This window comes from Podarcis erhardii (genome assembly GCF_964252035.2).
Source record: "Podarcis erhardii genome assembly, chromosome: 16".
NCBI lineage: Eukaryota > Metazoa > Chordata > Lepidosauria > Squamata > Lacertidae > Podarcis > Podarcis erhardii.
The window spans coordinates 36,079,988-36,101,001 of NC_138514.1; the positions used below are offsets into that span (position 1 = coordinate 36,079,988).

The window sequence follows — 21,014 nt, forward strand, 5'->3', positions numbered from 1 at the left end:
TGTGTGTGTGTGTGTGTGTGTGTGCTTGAATGCATTAGCCCCCCCCCAAAAAAAAAAACCCCTGTAGTAATGCATACAGGGATTCGGATTTTTCTCACTGAGGAAATGACAGCATCATACATTTACCTCCAGCAAAAGTGACAACCTGTCAAGGCTGCCGATTCCATTCACAGCCCTGATTAGACAGCCTTTTCTCTCTCGGTATCAGATATAACCCAAAAAGCACCGTGCTCAAGTTTTCAGGCAAATTAAAACACAGTACATTGACAGCGATGTAGATTTTGGCCCTCAACAACTCTCCTTTATTAAAGGAAGAAGCCGCTGTCACTAGGTTCCCTCCTTTCTGAATTAAAACCAATTTGTTCAGTCAATTCCCCCCCATCCCCTTAACTCTGCCCTTTCTGCATCAATTTTTAAGGGGAAAAACAAGCCCACAATTTATACTTAAAATGATTTCCCATTGGAGAATACCAGCAGCATCAAACAACTGATGACCATTCTTTTAATTTTTTTAAAAAGGCGGTTGCAGGGCAAGAGAGGACAGACAGACACACACACACACACACACAACATTCTTAGTCAAAACAACAAACCCATCACGTATATATTTTTAAAAAGTTGCCTTTGAACGATGAAAAAATAAGAACCTCCACACAAGAAAGCGCGAGAGCAGCGTGGTTGGGAAACCGGCCCTTGTTCCAGAGGCAAGAATTTGACGCGAGTTTTCTTTTCTCTCTCTTTCGGAAGGAAAATATAAATCTCATCCCTTCTCTCTCACTCCCCCCCCCCCAAAGTTTCATCCGTTAGGGACTTAGACAGCATGTAAGGTTGACGGTAGGATTCCTCCTCTCAGAGGCACAATTTTTATAAACAAAACCAAAAACCAAACACAACTAAAATCACAAAATAAATCATCACAGTTTTAAGAGTTAGAAACAAGGGGCCATCCAGAGGCCGTCCATTTTCGCCCCCTGCTCACAGCAGGAGTAGATATGCATATTATGGACCGAAGACTCAAACTGCAGCAGTACAAACCCAGCCCAATAGCGGTCCCTTGTTGTCACGGTCTCCTCCTGGAGTTTAAGAGGGTCACACGCATCTGCCGGGACCTCCAAAAACGAGGTAGTCCTCAAATGCAGGTCGGAGTTGTGATGATGCTGGCGACCGCCAGGTCGCGGTTGCTGCCGCCTCCGCCCCCTCCTTTAACGCCCTTGGGGAAGTCGTCGGTCTTGCAGAGGACGTACCGCCAGAGAATCTTCCGGAAGGTGAAGCGGAAGTCCTGGATGCGGTAAGCGTAGATGATGGGGTTGACGACCGAGTTGGCGTGGGAGAGGACAATGGCCAGGTTCATGATCTCGGTGGGCTTGGCCAGCTCTGGGTGGAAGAGGGTCAAGCAGTTGAGGATGTGGAGGGGCAGCCAGCACAGGGCAAAGAGGCCCACGATGATGGCCAGGGACTTGGCGGCATTGACCTCCTTCTGCAGCGTGGTGCGGGAGTTGCCCATCAGCTCCATCTGCCGCAGCTGCTTGCAGGCCACCAGGAAGATCTTGGCGTAGATGCCCAGCATGATGAGCAGCGGGAGCAGGACACAGCCAAAGAAGTTGAAGTAGACCATGTAGCTCATGGTCACCACCTTCTCAAAGAGACATCTCACCTGGCAGGGCCTGCGCTGACCCGCCTCAACCGGGCTCCCATTGCCAAAAGTCGTGAAGTTCTCGGTGCAGGTGGTGGCATTCTCCCCGTGGTTCCAGCCCATCAGCGGGGTGAGCCCAATGCCGAAGGAGAGGATCCAGAGGACGGCAATGAGGACCCGGGCCCGTTTCCCCGTCACGATGCTCTTGTATCTGCAAGGAGAAACACACGTAAGGACACGGGAAGAGCCTGCAGGATCAGGCCAAGGGCCCATCGAGTCCAGCATCCCGCAGTTTCCAGCAACTGAGATTCAGAAGCATTGCACAGAGTCATCCCAGCTAGTATCTAGCAATAGCCCTCCATGAATTTGTCAAATCCTCTCTTAAAGTCATCTAGGCTGGTGGCCATCCCTGCCTCCAGTTTTTACAAACTTCTATCATGTCGCCTCTTGCGTTTTCTCTAAACTAAATACCGTATTTTTCGCTCTATAAGATGCACTAGACCACAAGACGCACCTAGTTTTTGGAGGAGGAAAACAAGAAAAAAACATATTCTGAATCCCAGAAGCCAGAACAGCAAGTGGGATCGCTGCGCAGCGAAAGCAGCGATCCCTCTTGCTGTTCCGGCTTCTGGGATAGTCGCACAGCCTGCATTCGCTCCATAAGACGCACACACATTTCCCCTTACTTTTTAGGAGGGAAAAAGTGAGTCTTATAGAGCAGGAAATACGGTAGTCCCAAACGCTGCAGCCTTTCCTCAATCATTTTAGTGGCTTTTTCCCCTGAACCTTTTTGCAACTCCACAAACTCCTTTTTTGAGGTGAGGCAACCAGAATGGTACACCGTGCTCCAAATGCAGCTGCGCCATAGATTTGTATACCGGCATGGTGATATTGGCAGGTCCATTTTAAATTCCTTTCCTAATGATCCCTAGCCTGGAAACGGCCTTTTTCACGGCTGCCGTGCACTGGGTCAGCATCTTCATCAAGCTACAGAATATGACCCCAAGGTCTTGTTCCTGGTCCTTCCCCTCCAGTTCAGAGCATGCACGTGAATTTAATATTTTTTTTTTTGCTCCAATATGCATCACTACATTTCTCTACATTGAATTGCATTTGCCATTTTACTGGCCATTCACTCAGTTTGGAGAGGTCCTTTTGGAGCTCTTCTCAATCTTTTTTATTTAACAATCCTGAACAATTTAGTGTCACTGGCAAACTTGGCCACCTCCCTGCTCACACCTAACTCTGGGACATTTATGAATACATTAAAAAGCCCTGGCCCCCATACTGATCCATTAAGAGAACTTTGCAGTTATTGCTACTCTTTGCTTCCTGCAGCTTAACCAACTGACAAAAGACCATCTTGGCTGTGGGTCCTGGGAGACCTGCTCCCTGCCTCGCACACCTTTTCCCACCTGGCCTGGGAAGGCGGAGCTTGGACTGACTCCAGCTACAAAAGCGGAGGCTGCTGAACAGAGTCTTAGGCTGGGGCGTTGCTCAGGGGTGTTTTTTGTTGCTGTCATTGATATTAATTTTTTTAATCTTTATTTTAGATGTTCTTATGACTCATGCGGAAATTGTTTTAATTTGGGCGCATGCTTTTTGGTGTTTTGTTTATTTGCTAATGACCAATGTTGTTTTATTTTGACAAAGAAATAACCATACATAAAAAAGAATAAAACGTGCGCCCCACCACCGAGACTATTCCATTGTAACTATCCAACCTCCCTAAATTTTGACACCTCTTGCAATGGTTTAACCCCTTTCCATTTTAACAGTACAAATGCTACAAACACCCTCCACATCTTCTCAAAATCATTTCTCCTACATATTCCCTGTCTTACCTTAATGACACATGTTAATTTATCATTCATGGCTATATCCCACACCTCTTCCTACCATTCTTCTATTTTATATTCTGCTTGCCCCTACCACTTCCTAGGTATCATGATTCGTGTAGCTGTCAATCTTATGACAACTTTTGTTATGTTTGTGATTACTGCATTTTATTTTATTTTCCATGTTGCGAACCACCTTGAGCATAGCTTCAACTACAGAAAGGCGCTATACAATTAAAGTTACGTATGGTACAAATGCCAGCAGAGAGTTTTGTGAACTGACCACTATCAACGCTCAGACAGACATGCCAATTCAAGACCTTCTGTAATATTCCATAATGTAAGAACTTGATGTAAGATAGGCCAATGGCCCATCCTGGCATTCTGTTTCCAACAGGGGACAGCCATGGAACTCAGAATCTGGCACAGTGACCCCTGATTGGTCAATCCAGAGATCCTCAGCTGCAGGGCTTCAGTTTCCTATAACTTTCCAATGTCTCCACACCTCTGATGCTTCCCTTAAGCCTCGAGACTGAGAACGTCAGGAGAGAGCTCGGTTGCTGGATCAGACCAATGACCCATCTAGTCTGGCACCCTGTTTTCACAGTGGCTAAGTAAGTAATGACCCTAGAACAGGGGTGTCCAAACTTTTTTCAAAGAGGGCCACATTTGATGAAGTGAACATGCATGAGGGCCGACCAAAGGGTTACTGCCACAGGAGCCGGATTAAATCGAACGGCGGGCCGGATTAGGCCCCCGAAACAGATTTTGGACATGCCTGCCCTAGCGGAAGCTCACAAGCACAACAGTGGCTCTCTCCTTACTTACGATTCCTAGCGACTGGTATTCAGAAGCATTCACAGCCTCTGACAGTAGAGGGAGAAGACAGCCTTCGTGGCTATTTCCATTTATTTATTTCATAAAATCTATACGCCTCTTGATTGTAAAACAACAACAACCTACATACCTCAAAGCCGTTTACAAAACAATAATATCACCACTCAGAAAAATTAAAGCAGCAATAATTTGAGGCATTTGGAAAGTTGAAACAACAGACTCAAAGCAGATTAAGGCTCGCGTTAGTCTTCTAAAACCTGCCCCAAAGAAAATGGTTTCAGCAGGCGCCGAAAAGAGGGTGAAGGCCCCTGCTTGATATCAATAGGCGGGGAGTTCCAAAGGACTAAAAGGTCGAGTTTTTACAAATGCTGAACTGGTATTATATGCCACTTCTGCAGAGCGAAGCAGGAAAAGTGGACATATTGGTTTATGGCAGTCTCGTAGCCATTGGTAGCCTAAGCTGTGGGGCACCTCTGAATTTACATCACCACCGGTCCCAGAATCCCAAGTGGTCCCAACCACAGACGCACGTTTGCACGGTCTCCTCCGTTCCGCTGCAGGGTGGGAAGAGAGCAAGAGGAGACCTCCGCCAAAGCCAAGGTCAACCTCCAGACTCTCCCCTCTGCTCTCCTCGCCGTGGGAAAGAAGATGGAGGCCGTCCAAAAGGCTTGGACGTGAGACGAGGACAATGGGGGGATACGAGGAACAGCAGGGAGTGGGAACAGACTCAGAGGAGGAAAGGGTCCAGGACTTCCCCTGCAAAAAAATTCCAGAGATTCCAAGCCTTCCACATCAAGGAAGAAGGAGCAGGTTGAGAGTTCGGCCATTATTGTTATTTACATTTGTGCCCTGCAAGGAACTTGACACGTTGCCCCTAATTCTCCCCCACCAACTCTTTGAACCTCACAACACCCATGTGGAGTAGGCTAGGGGGCTGACCTGGTGGGCTTCCCAGTGGGGTGGCGGGGATTTGAACCCGGCTCTCTTTTTCCCGATCCAGCCCTAGACTGCCGCTGGAACCACTACACAGCGCTGTCTCTCCATTGCGTCTGGCCGTGACAAATCGCTGAGCTCTGCAATTGGCTTTACGGTGGTGGTAAAAAACGTACAAGTCGTCAAACACGGGGACATTTACACATGTAAACCCAGTTCGCCGCTATTGTAATCGTCCACCACCCACAGGCGCATGCCAGGGATTTTTTGCTTGAGAGGAGGATGTCGAGTAATTTGCATTTGGGATCCCTGGCCTGCTCCAGAGTTCCCTAGCCTGGGATACAGAGCTCTAAAATTAGGAAACGTTCCGTAGTTCAGTGGTACAGCCACTGCTTTGCATGCAGAAGGTCGCAGAATCAGACTCCAGCATCTCCCATGTGAAACCCCAGAGAGCGCCTGCCGGTCAGTGCGGACGGTACTGAGCTAGATGGAGCAATGGTCTGACTTGGTGTAAGGCAGCGCCTGACGTTCCATGCTTAGCAGTCCATCTATTCACAGTGTTCAGGCTGTGAGTGCCATTCCACGTGTAGCCGAAATGGCACAAGGAGAAGGGAGTGGCTGGCAAAGTGGGTGGGAGAGTCTTAAGGAGAGAAACCTCCAAAATGGCTGAGCGAGGATGCAGCGTGCTTGGTAGGCATGGAGTGTGGGGAGGAGATCAGAACAACAACAACAACCAGGAACTGCGGGGTGAAATGGAATGGAGCATGCAGCAACAGGCATGGCTGGCAGAGCACTCAGTACAGTGGCGTCTTGGTTCTCAAACTTAATCCGTTTTGGAAGTCCGTTCCAAAACCAAAGCGTTCCAAAACCAAGGCGTGCTTTCCCATAGAAAGTAATGCAAAATGGATTAATCCGTTCCAGGCTTTTAAAAACAACCCCATAACAGCAATTTAACATGAATTTTAACGAGACCATGGATCCATAAAATGAAAGAAATAAACAATGTACTGAAGTCACACAATCAATCAATTAATCAATCAATCAATCACTAGCTGAACTGGGCTCCAACACAGTCACAAAAAAACAAAAAAGAGCCGCAAAAACAAAAGCGCAAAATAAATAACAAAAACAGATAGACCTCAGCGAAACACTCAAAACGGAGCATGTTCGGCTTCCGAAAAAAGTTCGCAAACCGGAACACTTACTTTGGGTTTGCAGTGTTTGAGTTCCAAGTTGTTTGAGTACCAAGGCGTTTGAGAACCGAGGTACCACTGTACTGCAACAAGTGGAATTGTCTTTCGATTTTGGTTTTATCGGGGGATATAAATCCGACAAACAACAATAACAATGTTTGTTTCAGGCCCTGGTAGCAGGAAGCCAGGCAGGTTAGAAAGAGGCTTGGCTTGGCAGTGGAGAATTGTGCCCGCAAGGTGACGATCCCACGAAGCTGAGAAGGGGCAGCCCTCCAGTTGCAACAGGCGCTGGAATGAGGAAGGCTTCCTCCCCTCCTCACACAGAGAGGGAAGTGTCTGCTGCTGCCACAAAAGCGGCCATTCTTTGCCGCCTTATTTGTGCTTCTACTTTGCCTCCTGCATTGACAGGCATGAATGGACCCCGGCGTTCTTCCGGGATGCCCTGCCGTTCCCATGGAAACGGGACGCCACCAGCGAGCTGGCATTTCGTGCTTGAAATAAGGAGAGAGGCCAAAGCATCGGGGAGAGAAGAGAGGCAGAGGGAAGGGGGTATTTAAAACTTGGCCTGCTCTCTCCCACCCTGCATCCAAACACACAAAACGCATTTATTTCCTTGCAAAACAAAACAAGAACCCTCTGTTGCCCTTGCTCTGATCAAGCAAGCGCAGCTCTGTCATTGTAGAACCCAGGCTGCTGCAAAGGAACCACAGCAAGCTTTGCAAGACCCAAGGCGCAACTTTAAGGTCTGCGTTGCTCAACCTCAGCTGAAGATGCAGAGAAAACAGTAATTTGGAAAATGAGAACACCTATGTGTTGAAGCTCACCTCAGGTCTTTCAGCTGGAATGTATTTCGCACAACAGGCAGATACGAAGATACGTGTCCTTCGTTTCTCAGGTTTATTTCCACCACCTGTGAGAGCCGGTGTGTTGTGTGGTTCAAGTGCTGGACTAGGCCCTGAGAGGTAAAGGTAAAGGGACCCCTGACCGTTAGATCCAGTCGTGGCCGACTCTGAGGTTGCGGTGCTCATCTCACTTTACTGGCCGAGGGAGCTGATGTACAGCTTCCGGGTCATGTGGCCAGCATGAATCAGAGCAGTGCACGGAAATGCCGTTTACCTTCCCGCTGGAGCGGTACCTATTTATCTACTTGCACTGGCTTGCTTTCGAACTGCTAGGTTGGCAGGAGCAGGGACCGAGCAACGGGAGCTCACCCCGTCGCGGGGATTCGAACTGCCGACCTTCTGATCGGCAAGTCCTAGGCTCTGAGGTTTAACCCACAGCGCCACCCGCATCCCTCCAGGCCCTGAGAGACCAGGGTTCAAATTCTCCACTCAGCCGTGAAGCTCACTGCTGGGCCAGTCACAGTCTCTCAGCATGACCTGCCTCACAGGGTCGTTGTTGTGGACAAAATGGAGAGAGCGAAAACCATGCGACCACCTTAAGCACATAAGACTCCAATAAAATAAATTACTGAAAAGAAGAAGGGAGGAACCTCAAGGCACAAGAAGGCGGCCATTAATCTCCACAAGGCATGTATGCTCCTTGCAGGCAGAGACCAGCCAGTTCAGCTTCTGCTGGAATGCCGGAAAATGCACAAGTCACTCAAAACCTTCCCACCCACTCTCAGAAAAGTAATTCTCAGTCAGAGGGTTTCCTACCATCTTAATTTAACCCACCTATTCAAAGCAGAACTTCATGAGGGCAACGAAATACGCTCTTCCTTGCAAAGATCCAATTGTCCAAGGTCAACTATTTGCGGCCAGAACTGATCGGGATCAGCTTAGCAGGATAACTTGACGGGGTCGTGTCATGTACAAGTTTGCTGACCTGGGCTGAGCAAAGATGGCTAATTGGCCAAATCCTGAGGATTTCGTTTTCAAAGCAGATATTATTTTAGGTGGTTGAGGATTCGGAGGGGGGAAAAAGAGATAGAGAAAAAAAATTCTTCCCTCTTCAGCATCTAGTACAAATCAGAACTGGACAGAACAAATGTATAATCTCCTACACGCTTGGGGTTTTTCTAAACCCTTTCCTTGAAATTTTGCCTTCCAGTAAGCAACGAACACACACATATATTTTACCTGCCTGGGAATTTTTTTTGCAAATGACGTGGTGAAATTGGTTAACAGATTGAGAAAAATGAAATTTTCATCATTATTATTTAGATTTTCCACCTGCCCTTCTCCATGAGATGCCAGGGAAAATGACTACCATTTAAAAACACAGTGTTAAAATCAGTTTAAAACAAATTGCACTTAAGAGAATAGGGAAGGAGAGTCAAGAGAAAATTTTAATTGGTGAGCCTGTGGCCTTGTGTTGGTGAGACAGAGGGGCAGGCAGAGAAAATGCTGAAGATTTTCATCTCACTTGTGGAAAGATACCCTCTTTCATCACCGAACCTGCGTCGCTAGCTTCCTCACTCCAACCCACAAACTAGTCATGTCCCTGTGTTCTTTAAAGAGCAGCTCGTCATTCAACAGGTGCAGCAGGTTGTGGGGACAGGCTTCCCTGGTTGAACTTACGCCTGGCAGATTTCTGCCTGGCAGAAGGAAAGAGTTCATTCACAACCCAGTCCAAAGACACCTGAAGTCTAAATCCCCCACTCAGGAGTGAATTGGTGAATGAATGAATGAATGAATGCCCTCGCCCATCTTAAAGCAAGCAGTCCATCTATTAAGCACCAGTTCTTCCTGCTAACAAAATGGGAATAAACACTTCACAGGCATCACGGGTCCAAAGCGGAATGGGATAAAGCCTCTCCCCCGCTAGTTGGTGCATTTTAAAAAATATTTAATTTTTAATGAGCCCTAAGAGGCCTTTTTGCTCTTTGATCCTGTTTACCCTTTGCATCTATCAATTTATTAATCACTGTTCAGGCCATTAACGCAGAAAAAGTGTCTCAGAAACCTTGTTTATCTCCTCCCGGCGTTCTCCATTCAATAATTCATGGTTCAAAGCAAGGCGCAATTTTGCATTACAGGCTTCCATCCAGTCTTTATCATAAAAGCCAGCGCGGCTGTTGTGGGAGGGTTGCGCCCATTTCACAGATTACGAGACAACTGAGGCCAAGAAAGAATTAGGGCACAACGCTAGCCTTCAAAAGAATCCCTGTGATTTTTTACGGTACCGGAGGGAGACAAACGCCGTCGAGAAACACTGTAGCTGCTTTGTGGCGCAAGGTCTTGAGAAATAGCTCCAGAGAAGGTGCTAACAAATAAGGAACCGTGTTCATTCACGCTTTGTTAAGCCATAGGCTATGAAATCTGAGATGAAGCATTTCATGATACCCCAGTAATCCCTCACACAAAGAGAGAGGAATCCTCTGACATGCACAGCCATCATCCCTGTAACCCTTGCAATAAGTTTTGCCCATTTAAGCTAGGCAAGGCTTATTATGCCCATATTGCAGATAGAACAAGTGAGGCAGAGCAAAGGCAGTCACTGGGTTCCAACTTCCAAACTCCCATCACTAACCATGCTTGGCTGCTGTGTTGGAGTCCGAAAACATCTGGAAGTTGCTACGTTGGCCACCTCTGGATTAGAGGCTTGTACCAGCAAGCTCATCATCATCTCAAAGCCAAAAAGCTATCCAAAATATTCACCAGAGCGAGTCCTTAAAAAAAAAAAAATTGGCACAAGAACTGCACACCCTCCACCCCACCCCTGAAATTGCCACCTTCCTCCTCTCCACCACCAAAACATCTCGTGAAACGAGTTCTGCTGCCCAGCTACAACTGCAGGATCTGTTCAGGCGGAGACGAGACCGAGAGCATCGCAAACACTTCAGTTTTAAATCTGGGTGGCAGCTGCGGGATTTGCTGTGGATTCCAGAATCCCGACCAGGTTTCTTACTGTTGCATTTTGCACAGGAATGCAGAAACCATCTCACACGGTTAGAAACCCGCACGTTCGTATTCAAAACAGTTTTAAAATGGTAACAGGTTTCCCCCCTTAAATGTAAGCTGTGCTTTGCTTTTTAACCTGCTAGACCTCATGGGTGTTTCTAGACCTTACTGTCACAACCTTACTGTTATTAAAAAAAAGAAAGGCGAGGTATGCTGTGCCTGGCTGTTTTGGGTCTGTGTTTTTTAATTTATTTTTAATTTTCTAACCTGCATGGTTACAAACCTACAAAAGACAGACAGACAGGCAGACAGACAGACAGACAAAATTCTGAACATCTCTTCTCTGCCCAGTTACAAATTCAGGAAAACCTTCTGGGTATGCCTGGGTTCCCCCAAAATTTGGATGGTGGCAGGAATGGGGTCAAAGCCCACGTTAAATACGGAAAATTATTGTAACTTCTTCTTTTTTTAAGTGCTCATTGGGTTTTCCCCTTTTCCTCTACCTAACAGCAGTGTCAATCAACTTACTCAAGAGCAGTGACAATCAGCCTGGGGGAAGAACCCTGTAAATACCCCCCCCCCAAATGTAAGCAGCACATTCCTTGTAGTTTTGCTAACCTTTATCATAAACTGCCATGGAAATTTAGAACCAAAGGCCAATCCAGAAATGTTTTAAATCAATGGTGGGGCCCCGTTTCAGCCCCGTGGGCCTAATCCTAGAATTGCAGAATCTCCCTCTGCATTTGTGGCTTGAAGATAACTAATAACCCAATTTACTTATTTTAACGACCAAGGCAAGAGACTTATACTGGAAGGCAGAAAGGGTCAACGCTCACCAGCTACGAATCAGTGGTCTGAAGATTTCTGCATTTCAGGAGAACCTCACTGCCCTTTCCCTGTTGCAACGCAGAACTTGTAATCGCCAGTCTTGATCCTGAATTCTGATATACGGCCAATATTTATGCACTTCAGTCAGGACCAATAGCCGGTGTTTTTATTGTTAATGTCAGCTGGCAAAGATTCTCTCTCTCCTCCGCCCCTGGTGATAGTTGCCAAAAAACTATTCTTTAAAATATGCATATGACTACTCTTAACCAGCACTATTTATTACCATTGTCGTCACGGTTTACCAACGGAAGCGGAGAAGGAAGGACGGTTGAGAAAACGCTCCTCAGCCCACAAATGGTAGGAAACTCTGCCTATTTGTAAGCGTAGGAAATGAGGCTGGTTCATAATTGTAGGAAACACAAAGCAACGAGGGCAACTGAGTTTTTCCGCCACCCGGGAGCTGTCAAGGAGGAAGCGCTGCCAGCCCACACTTCGAGATACCGCGTGACAAATCTGTTTGATAACACCGGCAGCTTCAAGAAGTCCCTCTCTCTGGCCATCGCCAGTTCCATCCCAAAACCCTCCCAAAGTCCCCATTGCCCCAAAGATGAGTAATTTCTAAGCATATTGTCCATGACAGGCCTGTCGGAAGACACCTTATACTGAGTCAGAGCACTGGGCAGCAGATGCACATAGAAACCACTGGCTTTTTTTGCCTGCGGCCCCCGGAAGACTCCCCAAACAGGAAGGCGGCCCTCAGTCTGAAAGAGGTCCCCCAAGTCTGCTCTCTAACCAAGATTCACTCCCTTAAGGCTACCATATTCTACATGCCTGGAGGAATTCAATAGCTACTTGGAACGAAATAACCCAACTTCCGAGCTAGCTCCATATTGTCAACTCTGACTGGCAGCCGCTCTCCAAGGTACCAGGCAGAGAGAGCTACAGTCTTCCACCAATAAATAAAGCAAGGCTCTAGTCCTCAGGGTTGTGGAGAAAGAGCTGTTAGGCAGGGACACAGGAAGGCACATGAGACTGAGATAAAGCAGTGGTCTATCTAGGTCAGTACTGTCTTCACTGACTGGCAGCCGCTCTCCAAGGTTTCAGAGAACTAATCAGAGGCTTGCAGGTCAGAAACTCACCACAACTGTTTTAACCAGTCAGCCAGGGCATTCAGCCAAACTTGCCCCCTTTCCCCTCATTCTGCTACCAGATTGTTTTTATGCTGGAGAGACCAGGATTCGATTGGGCCCCCTTCTGCATGCAAGCCCAAAGAGCTCCATCAATATCAGCACCACGGCTGCAGCAAAGAACCCGTCAAGTCAATTGTTATTCTCAAGTACCACTTTCCCAAGACGTTCAGAGCGGGAGGGCTCCTGAGCTCCAGCTCCGAGGGCCTTCTGGCACTTCCCTTCCTGCGAGAAGTGAGGTTACAGGGAACCAGGCAGAGGGCCTTCTCGGTGGTGGCACCCGCCCTGTGGAACGCCCTCCCAGCAGATGTCAAGGAAATCTGACTTTTAGAAGACATCTGAAGGCAGCCCTGGACAGGGAAGTTTTTAATGTTTGATGTTTTATCATGTTTTTAATATTCTGTTGGGAGCCCCCCAGAGTGACTACGAAAACCTAGCTAGATGATCGGGGTATAAATATATTATTATTTATTACTATTATTATTGGAAGTGGGGAAGGTTACCCCCCCCCCCGCTGCCGCCGCCCAATGAGTGTGGATCCCAAGATAAACGAAGGAAGTTCGCAGAAGGGAGTCTCCTATCTTCAGAAACAAATTTCCACAGTCACAGCGGGATGACTTTGCACGACAGCCGCGGATCACACCCTGCCACTGCTTTTCCATCGAAGACTTTGGCCCGGGCTGATTGGGCAACTGAGGTTATGCAAAAGGAGCAGCCAGGAATGAACAAAGTTGGTCTGCAATGAGCGAATCAGAGAGTTGGTTTTTTACCCAAAGGGTAAATGTATCACAATTGGATTTTTAAAAAAACCAAGCCGGTGTTTTACAATCAACTTTGTTCCTTTCGCTGTTTTACCTTCCGATTTAAGGCAGGGTCCAATCCTGTTGTGTTTTGTATCTGACGTACAATTTTTGGTGTGTTTTATTTTGGGGGTGGATATTTTGCTAAATCAGAGTCAGCTCATTAAAAGAGATGGGCTTAAATCAGCCAGGACAAACTTAAGTCTATTAAATTCAATGGGTCTACTCAGAGTATGAGGCTAACATCTTTTTTTGTTTTGTTTTGTTTTTACAGGCATAGCATAGATGCCAAACAACACAGTATCCAAATTTCCCCAGATATCTCTCCCCCGCCCACTCTCATTTCTCAGACCCCCTGAGAGGGGATATTTATGCCAAAAATCTCTAAGCTACGAAAACTTTTAAACTCTGAAAGGCGGAAGACATTTCAATGGGTTTGAGACGGGCTGTTATTGATTGCAGTAGGTCTATTCTGCAAATGACTTCCTGCTCAAAGCAGACCCATTGAAATGAATGAACCCAAGAGAGAATCAATGGCTTTACTCTGAGCAGGGCCAGCATTGGGTGCAACTGAGTCAGAATATGCCACTCTAAATATATAATTTATTTTTAATAAAGAAAAAATAAGACAGCTTTGATGAACAGAAAGATGTAAGTATACAAATGAATTTTAAACATTAATTAGTGTTGAAAAGATTGCATCAGTAAAAGTAGGGAGAACACCTTAAAACATGTATTCCTTTTTTAAAACCACAGTCCTGTGCTGCATTTCTTGGCAAATTCACGGAAGAAAAACGGCAATTCTGGGCAACTAGGTAGGAACTGCAGCCTCGGTTTCCCTACTGGGGAAGCTGATCAGCAGATGTTTTCGAGAAAACAACAATTCTGCATAAATTTCCAGAATGATAGTGTCATCCCTTTGTGACATCGATGAGCTAACTTGCCCCCCCCCCCCCAAACCATATGCTCAGAGGCGGCAACATTTTCCTCTTCCTCAAAAATATGAGATTGCGTAATATATTGTGACTGATAAGCGGCTAAGCAAGTTCTCCTTTCCTCTGATTGGGCAGTTGTTTCTGCAGCTGTGGAACAGGTAGAAATGCAACGGGAAAAGCAGCCGCGCTTGCCTGTTGAATGCCGGCCTGCCTGCCATGCAGGGGTTCAAAAGCATGGCTTTCATCCACCCACCTGAGAGGATTCTGGCCCTGCGACAAGCGAGCCTGGATCAGGTCCCGTTTTCCTTCCACACCATTAATTATGTTACTGTTCAAACACCGCCACGACTCCGTATCGCTTTGGGCGCCAAGCACAACAGAAAATGAGATTAATACATCAAAAACACAGAGGTTGGAAATTAGCAGATTGGGGTACAAAGCAGAAAACATGTCAAATAAATAAATAATAATAATAATAATAATAATAATAATAATAATAATTTATTATTTATAGCCCGCCCATCTGGCTGGGTTTCCCCAGCCACTCTGGGCAGCTTCCAACCGAATATTAAAAACAATACAGCCTCAGACATTTAAAACTTCCCTAAAGGTGGCCCCCAGAGCCTTTCTACCTGGCCCTTGGGCATCTCTCCAGGCTACGCCCCTTTCCCTTAGGACACACCCCTCTCTAGAGAGGCTCCACCCCCAGCTCTTTCTGCCTATTCTGGATGGAGGATTGAGAGAAGTTGGTGTGCGTGTGTGTAGAAACTAGCCTAAGATGAAATTTATATCTGTTGCTTCATCCATTTTTGCCTGCATGCACTCAGAGAATCTCAGAATCGTAGGGTTGGAAGGAATCCAGAGGGTCATTTCGTCCAGCCCCCTGGAATGCAAAAATAAGCATGCTTCCCTGCCTGGGAGAAAATCATTATGTGGCAATTTACTGCCTGTTAGCAGCAGAGGTCCACTGCAAAATAATCCAGCATGGAAGGAGCAGAGAGAAGGCTCTGCAAAGCCAGAGCCCACCACTGTGACTGTAAACTCAGTGGAGGCAGAAACCTTCTGCTACAGAGCAAAGCATTGTGTATGCCTGGATTAAACGTAAAGGGACCCCTGACCATTAGGTCCAGTCATGGCTGACTCTGGGGCTGCGGCGCTCATGTTATTGGCCGAGGGAGCCGGCATACAGCTTCCGGGTCATGTGGCCAGCATGACTAAGCTGCTTCTGGCAAACGGGAGCAGCGCACGGAAACGCCGTTTACCTTCCTGCTGGAGAGATACCTATTTATCTACTTGCACTTTGAGGTGCTTTCGAACTGCTAGGTTGGCAGGAGCAGGGACTGAGCAACGGGAGCTCACCCTGTCGCAGGGATTCGAACCGCCAACCTTCTGATCGGCAAGCCCTAGGCTCTGTGGTTTAACCCACAGCGCCACCCACATCCCTATGCCTGGATTGGTGCTGTGTAAATTTGAACATCAGAAGAACGCCGGCGGGTCAAGTGGATGCTTCAACAGGAAGCGCAGGAAAGCAGCGCACGAGAACAATCAGTAGCCTCCTCGCACCGTTTCCCTCCCAGCAATACCGATTCGAGGATAGACTGCGCCTGACTGTGGAGGTTCTACAGAGCCCATTGCCATTGATAACCTTATCCAGGGATGGGGGAGAAACCCACACTGAAAAGGTGAACATAACCAATTCTCCAGCTGTCAAGAACAATATGTGAAACCAGAACACAATCCTCAAAGTTCGCAATATGGATCTCCAGCCAAATAAGCTTCACCAAAATGCAGAGAGAGAGAGAGTGAAAAGTATGTATACAAATGCAAATGTTGGTGAAAATCATGTGCAAAAATACATGGGAGGGCGAACTGTATAATTACACAAAATTGCAGAGATGTGTTAGGAAAAATTTGCAAAACAATGCTGGTGAATTTTCATGAAGACCTTTAAAAAAAATAGTGATAATAATCACAAATTCATGGGAAAATATGGGGAACTGAGGATCAGGGGAAAGTGAGAAACCAGGAAGTAAAAATGGAGAGCTTTGCCTATTTGTGACCATCCCCATATATTTATAACTCAAAGTACACACAAATAATGACCTCGTTCTCCAAATACCTTAGGTAGTTTCAGTGGCACGACTGTTTCACAATCAGCAGTCTCGGGGGAACCCCAAGAATTGTAGGATAAGACCCCCCCCTACAAAGAAAAATAGAGGAATGCTCAGCAGCAGGGGAGTGGTGGTCCCCAAAACAGCTCCCTACGGTCTGGGGTTTTGAATTCTGGTCTGGAGGAGACCCTTGAGAGTCCCATGGACTGCAAGATGATCAAACCTCTCCATTCTGAAGGAAATCAGCCCTGAGTGCTCACTGGAAGGACAGATCCTGAAGCTGAGGCTCCAATACTTTGGTCATCTCATGAGAAGAGAAGACTCCCTGGAAAAGACCCTGATGTTGGGAAAGATGGAGGGCACAAGGAGAAGGGGATGACAGAGGACGAGATGGACAGTGTTCTTGAAGCTACCAGCATGAGTTTGACCAAACTGCGTGAGGCGGTGGAAGACAGGAGGGCCTGGCGTGCTCTGGTCCGGGGGCCATGAAGAGGCAGACACGACTAAACAATTAAACAACAACAAAGGGTCTGGGGATTCTCTGTGGGCACAGAAGGAATGGATGTCTTATTAGGCAAGGAAGGAGAGTGTGGCAGGAGGAGGAAATGGAATGGAGTAAACCATGGGAGGGCGTGGCCAGCGGGCTGAACCGACACAGACACACTCCCCGCTGCATCATTTTATTGCAGGACCACATTTTGTAACAATAACCGTTAATAGGACACCTCCAACACTACTGGGAACGGCCTCAGCTGATCGCTTTCCAGAAAAGGCAGGGGGGCAAGCTTTGAACCGCCCTTTTCCGAAGCAAAAAATCTCCGGCCTGCCAGCAGGGAAGAGTTATACTTGTGCAAATACCAGGATATGCTCACAGTTTGAGTTGCAAACAGCAGAAAGATCTCCTTTGAATGAGTCTGGTCTCTGGTCTTCCCCCAAGACCACACACACAAAGCTTCAAGCTTTTCTCCTAAGCTGTCCTCCAACGGGGACTTCTCACATTCTTAAACATATCACTAGGATTCCCATATTTCAAGATTTTTCTAAAAAAAACCCAGGACATCCCAAAAGTTATTGAGCTTTGTTTTGGAAAGCCCCAAAGTCGTTTTGAACATCTCCTGCCAGGTTTCGCCATCACCTTAAGCAAACTGAGCTTGTTCCCTCTTCCCCAATCGTAGAACTCCTGCGTTCAGGAGCAGTCTATCTTGATCTACAGACCCAACTCAGACATGACTCACTGGGTGCTCCCCATTTCCGGTGGGTCCCTGGCACACCTCGCCAGATAAACATCTTCCATCCCAGTTTTCTCCACCTGCCAGACCTTTTTGTTAAGGAAACTTTGCCCAGAACCCCCCATAAATACAGGGGTGTTTTTTTAGGTGAAAAACAGCCACTAGGTTAAGTAGCAGAAAAAGGACCAAGACAGACAGAGACGCAGCCCAGTGACTAGGGTCAATCTCCACTCAGCCAGAAAGTTCACTGGGCGACCTTTGGCCAGTTGTGAGCTCTTTCTCTTGGCTTAACCTACCTCACAGGGCTGTTGTGAGGATAAAGGGTGAAGGAGTAAAGATGCAAACACCATTTGTCCTCTTGCTTGACCACAGTATCTAGCAACCATCCTCGGAAAACCCTTCCCATTAGCTCGGTAAACCACAAATTGGGCCCCGCAAGGTGGTGGCGGAGAGCGGACCAGTGGCTCGCTCAGGGACACCCCAAAGAGCTGAGCCAGTCATCCAAGGTAGACTGCGCCTGCACAGGGAGGTTCAATGGGAAGATGGTTACTGCGGCCGTCAGAAATGGACAGGCCTGCCATCAATGAATTGGGCAATGGCTGTTAGCCATCACAGATTTAATAACCTGGTGCTTTAATGTATGAAACCATTTATATGGAACCTTTTTTCTGTCAGGGTTTTTTAAAATGATTTTTTTAAATGCACTTAAAGTCGGAGGGAATAGGCCTAGCGTATCCCACTTTCTAGGAACCTTCAGTGAATGCTGCTTGTTTATTTACATTTGTTTATATCCCAACTTTCTTCCAAGGAGCTCAGGTTGTCCCTCAGCATTTTATCCACACAACAACCTGATGAGGTCAGTTAGGTGGAAAGGTAGTGACTGGCCCTCAAGTTCACCCAGGGAGCTTAATGGAGAATTCGAACCCTGGTCTCTCCCAGGTCCTGGTCTGACACTCTAAGCATTACACCACATGGGGTGGTAAGAACAGGAGGCTGGGCTGGGTAGGGCCTGATCAAGCAGCAGGGATCCTTCTGATATTCAACCTCAACCGTATTCCACCTTCAGTAATAACAACCCTGTGAAGTTAACTCATTGGCTGCACCCATTTCGCAGATGAGACAACTGAGGTTAAAAACAAACAAACCAGGATGCCAACAAATCCCGCCCGACTTTAAAACAACCTGGAGAGGAGGATATCGGTGGCCTCCACGTGACTCAGCCCCCGGACATATATATTTCCAATGAGCTGAATACGGTTGCAACCCCAGGACCTAATAGAAGCACATGGTTTGCTTTGCCGTGACTCACACAACTACCAGAATTCTTACCCACAGACTCGGAGGCAGAGGTGGAATTTTAACTCACACCCACTCCCCCAAGGCCGGCGTTTGATCCCAGGACAATGCTAGTTAAAGAAGAAAAAAGAAACTAAAGGGGGAAGCAAATCTCTGCAAACACAAACACTGCATCTTGTGGGAGGGAGTTCCATAGTCTGTGTTCTGCATGAAGGACAACTGCCTTTTCTCTGTCCCAGAGAGCCACCGCCTGCACCAGGGACCCCCTTCCACTCTCCAGAGCACAATCTGCTACCGGCAGAATTGGAAATGTAGGAAGTTGCTTTATAATGGACTCAGGCCGTTGGTCCACAGTTGTGTCCAGGGTGACTAGCAGGGACTTCTGGCCAAGGGGACATTCCAAGTCACCGTTGTGCTAAACTACAGCCCTTCCTTTAAGGACAAAGCGAGGATCCAGTTCTCACACTTCCAAATAAAGGGCTGATTTAAATAGAAGCGAAGGGACACTAACGTATACCAAGTCAGATCATTTGGCTATCCACCTTATTATTCCCTACACTGACTGGCAGCCGGTCTCCAAGCTTTTAGGCCAGGGGGCGTTCCCAGCCATGCCTATCCCTGAGCTACGGCTCTTCACTACACTGAGTCAGACCATTGGCCCGTCTAAGCTCAGTATCACCCGCACCGATCGGCAGCAGCTCTTATGGGGTTTCAGAAAGCGGCCCTCCCCAGCCCTACCTCAGAGGCAAAAGTACTGGGAGTCAACCGATGCCTTCTGCATGCAAAGCAGGTGCTCTAGTCCTGAGCCGCAACCCTTCTCCAGAGACGTGCAGCTCGGGCAAGCGAGCCAAGCTGCGCAAGCCAAGACTAAGCGGTCAACGCAGCGGAAGTCGCAGGATCTGGGCGAGGGAAAACCCTTCTCCCCTCCCCACACTCTCTCCCCCCTGATCACTCTGTTACCTAAGTGGGATCTTGATCGCCAAGTACCGGTCCACAGCCACGGCCAGGAGGCTGAAGATGGAGCTCTGGGTGAGGACCAGGACAAAGCTGGCCAGGAAGAGGCAGGAATGGAAGTTGATCCGCAAGCCGATGCTGATGGTGATGGCGAAGGGGATGGCCAGGAGGCCCACGGCGATGTCGGCCACCGCCAGGGAGACCAGGAAGTAGTTGGTGGCGTTCTTCAGGGTGCTGTTGATGGCCACTGCCCAGCACACTAGGACGTTGCCCGCGATGGCCAGCACAGCGATCACCAGCTCCACCACGATGTAGACCATATCCAGGCCATCGAGGGCCAGCGGGGACGAGGACGTGGTCATTTCAAGCAGGGGGCTCAGCCCACGCCAGCAAATGCCATGGGTCCACCAAACCCCCAAGAGCGGTGGTCAAGGGAGAGCTGGCCTGCGGGAAGGAGGACCTCCTGCTGGCACCAGACATGGAGGCGTGCCGATTTGGGGTGTGTGCAGAAGCTCAGCCCACGCTGCCACCACACCGCCGTGCCCGCTGGGACACGTCTTCGGCCATCGCCGGTGGACCACAGGCCATGCAATCTCCTGGCGCAATAGATCTGGTGGCAGTGATGCTTGTTACCGTGCCAGTCTCTTGCTTTTGTTCTTCTGCCACGCCAGAAACCTCAAAGCGGCAGCGTGGAAAGCCAAGGCGCTAGTCCCTGTTGTTTTCTCCCTCCACGTGCCACGGAGTGGGCGAAACAGGACTTCTCCCAGCCGGCTGAGCCCAGGGAAGGGTGCAGGCAGTGGGGATCAGTCTTGCAGGCTAGGAAATGGGCGCAGCTGCAGAGAGGAGCGCAGGGGAAGGCCCAGCCCCGGGAGGCATCTCACAGAAGCAGGGGAAAACCCAGGCGGTCGAAATGATGTTCTGTCTGCAGGAAGCTGATCCACAGGAGGGTCCCAACTTGGAGTCGCGAGTTCGAGTGTGACCACGTCGAAAAGCCAAGGCAGAGCTCCTCCCTTATATCCTTGCTAATAAAAAAGGGGGGTGATCGCGGTAGCTGCAAACGCCCCTCTTTTCTTAAGCGCCCCCCGGATGCGCTCCTGCAAAGTCTCCTTCGCGGAGCCGCGGCGTCTTTCCCCCGCAGCAGAGGCTTGCGCGGCTATTTCTGCACATGGGGAGAGCGCGGGGCGGGGCCTCGGCGGAGCCCGGCGTTCGATTGGCGGAGGCGCGCTCCCGGACCCCGCCCCTTCCTCGCTTTTACCGTAAGGCCGCGAGCGAGGCGCCGCGCGATGTTTCCCGACGCCCTGCAAAACTTAGAAGAAGTCTTTTCGCAGCGAACCAGAAGAGAGTCGTCGAGGGCGCCGCGGCGGGTGAGTCAGAGGCGCTCATTCATCCTTATCT

The 21,014-nt window shown here is 48.3% G+C and overlaps 1 protein-coding gene across 1 annotated transcript; it reads right to left on the reverse strand.

The window, feature by feature from the left end:
• Window positions 1-488: 488 nt before the first annotated feature.
• Window positions 489-20,757, reverse strand: ADORA2B (adenosine A2b receptor). The gene is made up of 2 exons (XM_081844265.1): window positions 19,626-20,757; window positions 489-1,844 (listed from the first exon to the last, which is right to left on the reverse strand). Exons 1-2 carry the CDS (start codon window positions 19,979-19,981, stop codon window positions 1,130-1,132), a joined length of 1,071 nt encoding a protein of 356 aa, XP_081700391.1. The 5' UTR covers window positions 19,982-20,757; the 3' UTR covers window positions 489-1,129.
• Between the last annotated feature and the right edge of the window lie 257 nt (window positions 20,758-21,014).

Excerpts from the sequence above, each read along its gene's own strand:
- ADORA2B (XM_081844265.1), bottom strand. The coding sequence starts at position 19,981 with ATGACCACGTCCTCGTCCCCGCTGGCCCTCGATGGCCTGGATATGGTC. Across the intron at positions 1,845-19,625 it reads GCGATCAAGATCCCACTTAG|ATACAAGAGCATCGTGACGG; the intron begins GTAACAGAGTGA and ends TTCTCCTTGCAG.